Below are 12986 nucleotides of genomic sequence, written 5' to 3' on the forward strand. Positions count from 1 at the left end.
AATTTAACTATATAAATATATTAAAATTTCTGTATAACAAGATAACAGGAAGAGTTAAAAACAAGGAATGACTGTATAAATATATACATAAAAACAAAAGATAACAGCCATAATACATAAAGCATTCCTAAGACTCATCAAGAAAAACTATCAAAACGCAACAGGAAAAAATGAGCAAAAGATATGAATAGGCAATTCAGTGAAAGTTCAACAAACACATAAAGAGAAACTAAACCACATTAGTAAGCAGAGATATGCAAATTTTTAAATGAAATACTTTTCATCATTAGCAAAAAAGAGACTGATGTTGAATTTAGGTGAGAGTATGAAAAAATAGGTATGTAAATTATTGGTATAAATCCTTTTTAATGTAAAACTAAGCAGCAGTCATTGCTATTTTAAAAATGTACCTACCATTTGACCCAGCAATTCCACTTACTGTTCCTACAGTGCCAGAAATACTTGCATAAGAAATACTTGCATAAGTACACAGTTATATGCTGAGGATGTTAAAAAAAAAAAAAAAGGCACCACTATAAAAACTGTTAACAGCCTGTATGTCCACTAACAGAGAAATGGTAATGAATTAATGGTCATCCATACTGTGGAGTACCATGCAGCAGTTTAAAAAAAAAAAAAAAAGAAAGAATGAATTCGATTTATATCATGAGAAGATCCCCTACATACATTACTGAGTGAAAAAAAGCAAGATGCAGAACAATGCATGCAGAATGATTCCATTTATGTTAAAAAAATTAAAAAAAAAAACACAAAAACTTTTGGTAAACATACATACATTAATGTAACCACATGGAGAAAGACAGAAAATGTTACACACCAAATTGTTGACAGTGGTTACCTTTGGGGAGGGGGCACTAAAAAGATTTGTTTCTTCCTGTGCATTTGCATTTTTTAAAATAAAAACAATGACAAGTGCTACTTGTGTTCAAAAAAAGGAAAAAAAGGAAAAGAAAATCTAAGTCTTCCCACCCCATCAAACTTTTATTTAAAAAATTAAAAATCAAAAAAATTAAAAAGTTCGCTTTAATGGATGAAGTGTATTCTTACCTATCTCTTCTTGAATAGAGACAGGTGTATGAGACTCTCTTTCTCCATTTTCAGGCTCATCAGCTGCCTTAGCAGATTCACTCTGGGAAGAATTTAGTTCACTGCTGCTGTTACTGTTTTCCAGATTAGGCTGGATGGAGGTAGTGGTAGCACTAGTGTTACTGCTGTCACATGTCTTGTTAGGTTCTTCTAGAAAAATAGAATATCTGATTTTTAGATTAGAAATCACATGAAAAATAACTACTTTGTCAAAAGACATTTAACTGTTTGAGGACTGCATTACAGAGCTAGAATTTAAAAAGAAAAGCTGCTGATGTATGAAGAGTGCAATGTCTGAGATCTATAAGCAACACCCTGTGAGTTATTTTTGAAGTCTCTCAGTCTACCAACTCAGACTCTTATCATCTTAGTCTCTACACAAGGCAGACAATCTTTCAGAAACGCCAGAGCTGAAGAAGAAGAATAAAGTGATATAATTATCCCACAAAATGCAGCAGTGGTTTTGAGACAATCCCTCAAAATCTGAAATTTATACTCTCCCTTCAAAAAAGTAGTCAAACAGTATTAGAAATAGCATTAAACTGGATTATTTATCTCTAAGATTTTCTGCTTGAATTCTGTGCTCCCAAATTAACTAGAAGGTAATGCTGAAGTCATTGTAAATTTTAAGAACAATTTAATAGTTATCACTAAGAAAACTTAGCAATAACTAAGTAATCACTAAGAATACTTAGTGATAGCTAAGTATATCCCTAAAAGTATATAAAAATGAACACGACCATTAACTGAAAGCCTAGGTTTTTCCATGGTAGTTCAGAAATTAAGGGCCTCCTTCCTTCTGTATTTCATTTTGTCACTAAAATATTCTTTAAATCACCTAAGTTAAAAAGTGGTTGGCGGTAAATCACAAAGGCTATCCCTAATGTATACTGAGCTCCTATTATTTTTTTAAGGAAAAAAGTCTCAATAACCTGATAGAAAAATCAAAAAATCTGTAAGAAGTCACAAAGAAATGAAAATGGTCTTTAAAGATTTAGGAAAATGCTCACTAATTCAAACCACAAGAAATGCAAAGTAGAACTATATGGAGCTTCCCAGCTATGTGGCTGGCAAAAATCTAAGACTCACAATACACTCAGGTAAAGAGGCAATTTGTTAATAGGCACTCCCACACAATACAGCAGGAGTGAAAAATGGGGCAAAGTGGATAAAAACAAACTGATAATATATCCACACATGCACTCCCAACCTACCAATCCCAAGTCCTAAAATCTATCCCAAAATACACTGGTAAAAATACTAAGTTTTTTATTTACAGAGCTATTCATCGCAGAATTATTTTTAAGGACAAAAGACCTACACAAAATGTCCATCAATGGGGGCACTCACTGAATAAAAGGTGATATACACAATGAGATATCATGCACCATAACAAGGACTAGGGAGATCACCAGATCCACACATGAATGACTAAATGTAAAAAGTGCAGAAGCAGTTACAGTATCCTAGCTTCTGTGTAAGAAGGGGAGAGAAATATAAATTTATAGGCACATTTTGATTTTATTAACAAAAATTTTAAAACACTGGAAATATAAGCAAAAATTAACAAATGTGGCTACCTATGAGGGAAGGAAAGGAAATGATTACCTAGAGGGAAAGGATGGATATGAAAACTCTCTGTATACAGTTACAGTGTGATTTTGGAATCATGTAGATGTTTTACATTTTTCTAAAAATTAAAATTAGAAATGTAATCCCTAAAAACTAAAAACTGAAACAAATTAACCTATTTGTATATCAAGTTGTTGGCATAACCACACAGAGAAAAAAATTATTTTAAGTGACTTTGGAACACAGTATTTTGACTGTATGTCCTTACTAGAAATATGGCATAAGGATGAATAAAGAACTATAAAAATCATCTTAAATGCTATTCAGTAGTCTTACTGTCAGCAGTAATATTGGTATTACAAAATTACTATAATACATAAGATCATTTCTTATTAATGTACACCACGATGTTAATAAGATATATATTAATGATATATTGTTATTAACGACATCTGTATCAGGACAAAGCAAATGTGTAATTAAGTTACTACATTGCTAGGGACTAAAGTTTTCAGTGTCAGGGAAGAGATACAAGTTTAAAACCAAGGGGGGGAAAAAAGAGAGAAAAAGACAAAACAGAACACCCAAGTATACAATCCTCAATCTGAATCTGAAATGTCAATATGAACTGATGATCTTTTTCTTTTCAAAAATACATTATTTCCTAATACCACCTACCAAAAAAGCCTAAAGGCAATGACAGCCCAACAGCAGTAAATACCTCGGCCCAGATTGTGGTCTCTAAATATCGTTCCTCACTAAAGAGAACCAGAACTTCTTGGGAGGAATGACTGATTCCAGGTCTGGGGTAGGAAATATGTAAGATAAGCCTCATACATCTTACTTTGTCAAAAAGCAGGGAAGCTATCTAAGACTACCAGGGTCATGGAAAAAGGACTCAAAAGTCAACATAAAGGGGCTTGTGCTGGTCAATATAAGCAAAATGAATACCACTGACTAAAACAAATTGAATACATAAAGACCCACAAATTCAAATGGATATTTAAAATGAGAAAGCCATGCTCCTGTATAGAAGTCCCTAACTCATGAATCAACACTGAAAGTAACTGGACACCAACTTCTGATTCTGAAAAATAATTCAACATTTATTCCTGCTCTAACTAGATTTCAAGTATTCAAACAGTCTCAGCTAACGAGGGAAAATTCTTCATGGAATTTCAGTTAAACAAATTCGGAAAAAAGACAGAATTAAAAACCACCACATTATAATCTCTAAACAAGTAACTGATCCTGAAATGATCATCAATGAATGAGAGGTTAACAGGAAACTTTACAATGTCACTACCTGAACTCACTGATCAACTTCAGCATTTGTAAAGGCAGACCATAAAAAGACATCACGAGCCTTTTGATGCTTTATAATATGAAGTACCCAGCACAAAGCTATGGAATATTCTTCCCAAAAATAGTTAAAAATGATTTTAATCAAGATTTTAGAATAAACTGAAGAACACTAAGAGGAAGGGAACAGACAAATCCCAAATGTAGGATATCCCATAGCAAGATACACTACGATTCTTCAACAAGTCAACAGTGTACAGAGGAAAAATGTCAGAGAAGGTGAGAATACTCTAGACTAATAGACTCAAGAGATATAAAATCAACTGTCATGTCATATGGGAACCTTATCTGGCGTTACTACAAACACAACAAATGTAAAAAAAAAAAAATTTTTTTAAGAGAGCAAATTTTAAATAACAGAACAGTAGATGATATTAAGGAATTGCTATCAATTTTATTAAAATGACAATGTAATTATGTAAGAAAATGTTCATATTTTTCATATTTTTTAGAGATGTATGTAAGATTGATAAAACCCAATGTCTGGGATTTGCTTTAAAATACTGCAGTAGGAAAAGAACCCAAAATCGTATTAACGAGAAAGGGGAAAAAAAAAAACCTGTGGTATAGTTGCACAGAGGAATATTACAATGCAATTAGCAACATACAATATTATATTACTATTATAATATAAAGTGAAAAACTGAAGTTCCAAAAAGTTACACTTAACACAATACACTGAAAAATACATATTTAACACTATACACTCATAATAAAGTTTAAAACTAAAAACAGAAATACATAGTTTTTAGCAAATTATGTAAATCAACTCAATGAAGCAAAAGCATGTGAATTACATATCACTTTGTCCAGTATCAACAGTCTTGATTCTACTGTGTATCCCTTATAAAAACAAAAGAAGATGTTAGTGAACACAGGATTCAGAGTGACAACTACTTCAGGTAGGGGAGAAGGAGGCAGGGGATGAACTTGGGAAGGTGATTAAAGATGCAGGTTAGTATCAAAGCAGGACTTAGCTTTTTGTCTGGGTGACAAGTTCCTAGGTGTTTAGTTTCATTATTAAGTAATTTAAAACCTGAATGAATAAATTAAGGGATACTATGCAATGACCAATGATGAGTACTATTAACTAAGGACTGTGATTTAAGTGACAATGTACACCTAGAATCAAAGAGGAAAGTATTTTTTGAGCCAAAAAAAGAAAAAACAAGGAGTTAAAAAAAACATGGGTGAAGCAAGTATGACAAATCTTGATAATTCTTTTTTATGTCAGTATTAGATATATGGTAATGTAGGTGTGGTCATTATACTATTCTCTTAACTTTTATGTATGTTTGAAAATGTCTCTAGTATAAAAAATTTTTATGTAGGATTTCAAAATGCCAAATTTAACATCTGACAGCTCTAAACCAGTAGTAAAATCAACTCAGAAAAATCTGAACAAAAGAAGTCTCTCACAAATAATATCAAATTCTTCACTAACCAATCTTTTCACAGCTGTAAGATCTGTATTTGTGAAGTGTAGTAGTCCTAATGTATAATGGTTTAAATATCATCTTCTCAATATATATAAACTAATATATATACATAAAATAATATAAAGATAATATATAAATAATAATATATAGAGATATCCCCTCATGACCTTAGAGTGCACTGTCCCACAGAATCATAAAAAAAATTCTAGACCAGCCCACCAAAACTTCTTTTAGTATATAATATACTCCAAGTATGGTAAACTAAGAAAATTCTGGGATAGGAACTTAAGAGATTCTGACTATACACATCTTAAAATACTTTAGAGAAAGTGTTTTCTGCTATTGGGGAGATAATGGTACTTCATACAAGAACAGGCAATCAATCCCTTACTAGGTATTCTCATCTAAAAAAGCCAATAACCCACTGAAAGCAAACTGAATTCAGAATGTATCCACTTAAACTCTCAAGGCAATAATAAACTAAAGACTACCACAAATTCATAAAACATAGCTTTTTTGTTAGTTCAGCCAAAGTTAATCTGTCTTAAGTGGAAAACAGTGTTTTCCTCCACTTCAGTTTTAGAATACTGATTTTGGTTGTTGGTTTCTGCTTTTTTTTCTAAAGTAGGCTCCACGCCCAGTGTGGAGCACAAGGCACAGCTCAAACCCATGAACTTGACATCAAGACCTGAGCTGAGATCCAAAGTTGAATGCTTAACCTACTGAGCCACCCAGACGCCCTGGCTATTGTTGTTGTTTTAAATAATTGTTCTAGGGGAGCCTGGCTGGCTCAGTCAGAAGAGCATGTGATTCCTGTTCTTGGGGCCATGGGATTGAGCCCCACATTGGGTGTAGAAATTACTATAAATAAATAAATAAACAAAAAAGCGAACTTTAAATAAACTGTTCTACAACTCTTCACTTCTTTAACTTCATTTGGCTACAGATTGAGGAAATCTGAAGCAGCTGCTTCAAAATATCATCAAGAAGGTATCACCTACCAAGATGTACATTTTAAACTTTGAAGTCCAAATTTCTAGCCATATGGCAATTATTATGGGTTTTGGCATTTATAATACTATTTTCATTAGATATGACAAACACTGTCAACGAATCAATTATAGGATAAGTTTTTCAGTTATCCCTCAAACCAAAATTACATGTAGATCTTGATCTTCAACTTCTGAACAGTAACACCAAAACCTAAAAAACAAAATTCCAAGCAAAAACTACAAAGAAAAAAAGTAATTTTTCTATCTGGTTAAAAGGGGAATTTTTTTAAAGGAAAAAACTGAGGTAAAATAGCTAATCAGAATGTATACAACTAGAAACTAAAACCAAACCTACTAAAAAGGGTAAGAAAGAAAAGATCATTTAACTGCAGAAGCTCAAAAGCTTACGGATCAACTCAGTGAGGCTAATACACTGGTTTAGCATTAACTTAAAACAAATGCTGTCTGCATTGTTTGAATATAAACTCTCAAGAGTGGATTTGACTTTAAGATGCTAGGAAGTCATGTGTCCTTTTCTCCACTTTTCAATTTAAAACTCGACATTCTGGTACAAAAAGGTTCTAATCTAAAATCCAGGAGAAAAGTGTAATTCTGAAACTAAGCCTCTTGTTAATTACAAAGAAGTAATACTAAACGGCATACTTGCTACATGGGGATGTTTTCAGCAACATAACCATTTTCATGAACTAAAGTGAAATGTCTGGAACACAGATGCAAGAAAAAAAATCTAAGGAATAGGTATATTAAAAGATTAGTATTTTTAAGTGATGGCTACTAACCTTCCCCCAAATATGGCCCAACTTTTCAGTTTGATCTTCAATCTTTGCCACATAAAAATCTTTCTGATCACTGATCATACCCAATATGAAATCACATCTGCATGTTTTTTCTCATGCTCTCACTCCCATAGATTTTTTGATGATGAATTTATAATTTTTCCTTTACATAATATCATTTATTGTATCACATAAAAATGACAGTGCTCTCTGATAAGACTTTATGTCAAAATATAGCTTGAAATAATATACATTTACTTTTTTTCTTCTGAAGATTTCTTTAAATTTTTAAACAATCTCTACACCCAACACAGGACTTGAACCCACAACCCCAAGATCAAGAGAGACACTCTTCACTTCATTGATAAATAAGACATTTATCAATATTAACCATATACTGAACCATAAAACCTCAACAATTACTCTGACTGCAGTAGGTTAAGCTAAAAATCAATAGCAAAAAAAAGATAACCAGAATGGGTTAAAAAGAAAACTATCTCATAATGAAAATCAGAAAACATTTTAAACTGAATGACAAAGACAATATATAAGTTTGCAGGATGCAGCTATGGCAGTACATAAAGGGAAAATCATAGCCCTGACAGACTAGAAAAAATAAATAAAAACTAAAAATTATTAAAGCATCCATCTTAAGGAGCCAGAGGAGAAATAATATTGCATCTAAATGTAAGTATCAACTAGGATACTCTTTTGGAGGAACTCTATTTTTTTTTAATAAAACCAAAAACAATGATAAAAATTAAAAATTTTAGGGGCACCTGGGTGGCTCAATCATTAAGTGTCTGCCATTGGCTCAGGTCATGATCTCAGGGTCCTGGGATCGAGCCCCACATCGGGCTCTTTACTCAGGAAGAAGCCTGGTTCCCCTCCCTGCTCCTACTTGTGATCTCTGTCTGTCAAATAAATAAATAAAATCTTAAAAAAAAAATAGGGATGACTTGGTGGCTCAGTTGTTAAACGTCTGCCTTCGGCTCAGGTCATGATCCCAGGGTCCTAGGATCAAGTCCCACATCAGGCTTCTTGCTCAGCAGAGAGCCTGCTTCTTCCTCTGCCTGCTGTTCCCCCTACTTGTGCTCGCTCTCTTGTTCTCTCTCTGACAAATAAATAAGTAAATTAAAAAATCAATGTAAGGGGGTGCCTGGGTGGCTCAGTGGGTTAAGGCCTCTGCCTTCAGCTCGGGTCATGACCCGGGAGTTCTGGGATGGAGGCCCGCATCGGGCTCTCTGCTCAGTGGGGAGCCTGCTTCCTCCTCTCTCTCTGGCTGCCTCTCTGCCTAGTTGTGATCTCTCTGTCAAATAAATAGATAAAATGTTAAAAAAAAAAAAAAATCAATGTAAGTACTTCTGCTTCCAGATGGAGCAGAGGGACTGGAATTAACCGTCTGTCATGGAAACAACCACAAACGAAAAAGACACCACAAAAGAGAAAACAAAGGAACTGACAGGTAGTTTACAAAAAAAGGTAGCCAAATGGCCTGTGGATACAAATATTTAACAAATATGTGCATATACACACAACATACACACACACACACACACAAAAAAGTGCTCAACATCCTTAGTCACAAGTTCAAACCAGATATCCCTACAATGCCATCAGAATGACTAAAATAAAGGAGAAAAAAACAAATGACACTAATGATACCAAGTGTTAGCAAGGATGCAGAGGAGCGAGAACTCTCACAGACCACTGATGAAGTGTGAACTTGTATAACCACTCTAGAAAGCTACCCATTTCTATTAAGATGAGCATGCACAACCCGAATGATCTGGGAAATCCACAGCTAGACTTATACCTCCAGAAAGGCACATATAGGAGCATAAAAAACATGTAAAAGAATATTCACTGTAGCATTATTCACAATGGTCCCCAAATGGGAAACCATTCAAATGCCTATCAACACAGAAAATGAGTAATTATAATTAATTAGTAATTGGTCACTATATATCTCTGTAATAGAATATCATACTGCAATAAAACAGAATGTCCTACTATTACAAGCAACATCTGGATGGCTCTCGTATATTGTTGAGGTAAAAAAGAAACTGGATATCAAAAAGTACATACTGTTTGATACCATTTACGATCTTTTTTAAAGGCAATCCTAACTGACTGTTGTAGAAGTCAAGACAGTAAATGCTTTTGTGGGGATGGGCATAGTGGTGGCTAGGGGGGACATGATGCGGTTATAGAGGTATGTCTTATCAAACTGTTTACTTAATACCTACGCACTTTACCATGTTATATTTTAATGAAAAAGTTTACCAAAAAACATCTTTCCATAAAAAACAACCTTCCAATCTGACAGTCTTCTATTGGTAAGCCTGAGTCATTAAATCAGGTGTCTGAATACATTCTGGAGGTTTGGGAAAGAAAGCCAATGAGATGCTTCCTATCACAGTTACTGTTTCTCATCTACCCAGAATAACCCCCGTCTCCAGTTCTTGTAATACCACATCTCATCTACTGCCCACAGAGAGTGGTCCAGGGATACCACAAAGCACCCAGCACACTGCCAGGCACCTGGCACTCAATAAATACTTGTTGAATAAATGAGTGCATGGAGAAAGAGACAGAAACAGAAGGAAGCAGAGAGTCTTCTATGTAACTACGTTACGGTCTTCCATGAGGATCAGGACTCTACCATTAGGCCCATCTACTGCCCACTAGAAAGGAGAATCCTCAAGGGCCTTGACTTTGTCTGTTTTGGTCACTGATACATTCCCACTAGTGTCATAAATTTTAAAGTCAGGGATCTACTAAAATGTTTGTCTACTTTAAATGTACCAAACTCCTCTTTTAAAACTGGTGTGGTGTGCTTAATATGTGTCTTTAAAAATGCTTTTCACATTGTTTTGGAAACAAGTATGAGACTACCAGGTTTTTAGGTTTAGTTTCATTTTCTAGTCTAGTCAAGGAGAGAGCTGTGATTTACTAAATAGTCAGGTTTTGAATTTATAGCCTCTTCAGCTCTCTGGCACTCTGATCCTGCTAATGAACCCAATCAATTCCAATTACAGCAACTGACAATTGCTATTTGCTCCCACTTCTTGTTCAGGTTCTCATCTAAATCGATTTTTTGTGACCTACACATGAAAAAACCAACTGAATGCAAAGTTTAAATACGAAATTTAAATACTACTACTGAAAAAACCAACTGAACGCAAAGTTTAAACACGAAGTTTAAATACTATTACTGAACCTTAAATGTATAATTCAACTCACCCACTTTGTTATTTTTTACTCGCTAGGCCTTCTCCCTCTTTCAAAGCCTTGACTGTATACAGCAATAACAACAATATCCAGCCTTTACTGAGCAATCAACACGTCAGGTACTACCCTAAGTCTTGTAGATATAGTATTTCATCTGGCAGCCCTTAAAAGTATACCAAGATAAGAGTTTCTCCCTTAAACCATTCTGGTAGCAAAAGAACACATGTCTCAGAGACATTAATAAACTGGCAATAAATAATGTAAAAGCAAATGTCTGCTAAAATCTGTGCACAGCTGTTACTCTACTGTGTTTGGTTTAAGAACCAAACAACTAACCAGTATATAAACCTACTAGTAAGAATAAGGTTTACAATAACTATCAATCTAAAAGCATAAAGAATATTTTAATAAGTATTTACTAAGGATGTAATCATAATTCCAATAAAAATGAAATCCTCTTCACAATTTTGGGGACCTAGTACTCTGCTTCCAAATTCTGACTCATAAAGATATTAAGTCGTAATACTGTAATATTTTAATTGGACAGGACCTAGAGATCTAACCACAGAATTATAGATCTCTGATTCTCCAGTCCATTCAATAAAGGACTTGTGCTGAAATCATCTCTGATAGGTCAGGTAGGTATCAACATTACTTATTCCTTCATGAAATGAAATTACCTCTGATAGGTATTTACTAAATTAATCTAGTAAAAGGGAATTTATTACTTCTATTTTCTAAACAGCTGTAATTTAAAGTGGTTAATATTTACTCATAATATTCCTATTATTTCTACTTATTTGACTTAATATCCTACATCTCAAAGAGAAGTCTAATCCCCCAGCCAACTTCTCAGTGGACAATTACATTATTTTCAATCTAGTTTGCTCTTGATACCAAGTCTATTCTTTTCTAGGCTCAAAATTTTGTTTTATTTCACCAGTTAGCACAGTTTCCAGACTTTTCTTCATCTTAATCAACAATCTCTCATTAGGATAAAATATGGTGACCTTATTATTGTGATTCTTTTGGACCCTACACATACATCTCTGCATGTAATCTAATGTTACATTTGTTACTAATTTAATGTTACTGGTGTTTTCAGCAATAGTTCACTGTTTATAAGTACTCAGTTGAAAGCAGTCATGCAAGAACCGTTAATCATCAAAATCCTTCAAATTATAAAACAGGGACATTGTGGCCTTGCGAGATTAAATATGACATTAACTTAATGGCAGAAGCGGATCTAGAATCAAGCCTTTCAACTGTTAACTAATGCTGTCGTTCTTCCCAACACATCAATATCCTACCCCCAAGAGCAATGACAGTACCACAAGTTGGAAAATACATGATATTCTTATAATATATAGAAAAAAATCATTAAGGACTTCCAGCAAGGTATTAGCTACGATTCTTAATTTGCCGTGGGATTACCAGTGTTTATTTTGTTTTGCTCACCTAAATTTTCTAGTTTGCTTTTTAAAAAATACATATAGCTCTTATAATAAAAATTATTTTTCATAAAAAAAGGCACAAGGAAAGGCATAATGACATTCTTTGCGTGTGATATAAATTACTTCAAGTATAATTTTAATTTTAAAAAGCTTAAAATATGGACTATCGATTAACTTTAACATTTTCAATGTCAAAATATATCTTGCAAAAAATGTTTTGTGACAATGGTTTTCTATCATAACATTATGGTTTGAAATGTTTAAAAAACTACACGAGCACATGCAAACATAAATTAATTTGTTAGTACATACAGAATTGGAATGGTCAAATCATTCAACACGGAGCCATTAGTATGTAAGTACTTAAAACCAAAATATCTGCCACTATGATCTGATGATAAAATATACAAATAAGTCTATTAGTCAAAACCAGCTAAATGAACTTTAAAAAGCATGAAGATTATGATGAGTTTCAAGCACTAACTGCAAGAACATGTGTCAAACTCCAAATGTTAGGTGACAATTTAGCAATCAGGGATGGCACTTAATGTAAGCAAGCAGCATGAATGAACACATACTTTAAAATTTCAGGTGACATTCAGCTTTTACTACAAAAGGGAACGATTCCCCCCATTACAGAGGCATTGATACACTGCCCTCTGTACCTGGCACATCCTGGGGGAGCTCAGATGCCACCTTCTTCTCTGCCATGTTGCTGCTATCGTGGGTTTCTGAGAGACACCCCACGGGACTCCTCCCTTCAGAGGGACTAGTCTCTTCTGAAGAAGCATTTGTTGTGTTGTCGCCAAGATTTGCTGACACAGAGTTACCTTTATCCCCAACTTCTGTTGGCTCTACAGTAAAATGCACAACAAAACTTTAAAGATATCCTTTAAAATTGCTTTAGGACAAATGGCCACATTCAACTACTAAAAATGAATGATCACCAAGAAAACGTGCTTTTATTTGATGGCCATTTTGAAGCAATTAGATTCTGGGATACTTCTGCAGTAAGTAATCCAAAGAGTA

The 12986-nt window shown here is 33.9% G+C and overlaps 1 protein-coding gene across 6 annotated transcripts in view; it reads right to left on the reverse strand.

Annotated features, from left to right (window-relative positions):
- Positions 1 to 12986, reverse strand: part of BPTF (bromodomain PHD finger transcription factor) — a gene marked incomplete at its 5' end in the record, with an annotated part of 155877 nt that overhangs the window by 75557 nt on the left and 67334 nt on the right. For 4 of the 6 annotated variants that reach the window (XM_080825942.1, XM_080825939.1, XM_080825940.1 and 1 more), the window contains 2 exons: positions 1069 to 1257; positions 12623 to 12811. The exons of the other annotated variants lie outside the window; for them this stretch is intronic. In XM_080825942.1, the coding sequence (XP_080682068.1) occupies positions 1069 to 1257; positions 12623 to 12811 (378 nt within the window). The remainder of the gene's footprint in view (positions 1 to 1068; positions 1258 to 12622; positions 12812 to 12986) is intronic. 6 annotated transcript variants of the gene reach the window in all.

This window comes from Martes martes, assembly GCF_963455335.1.
Source record: "Martes martes genome assembly, chromosome: 16".
Taxonomy (NCBI): Eukaryota; Metazoa; Chordata; class Mammalia; order Carnivora; family Mustelidae; genus Martes; species Martes martes.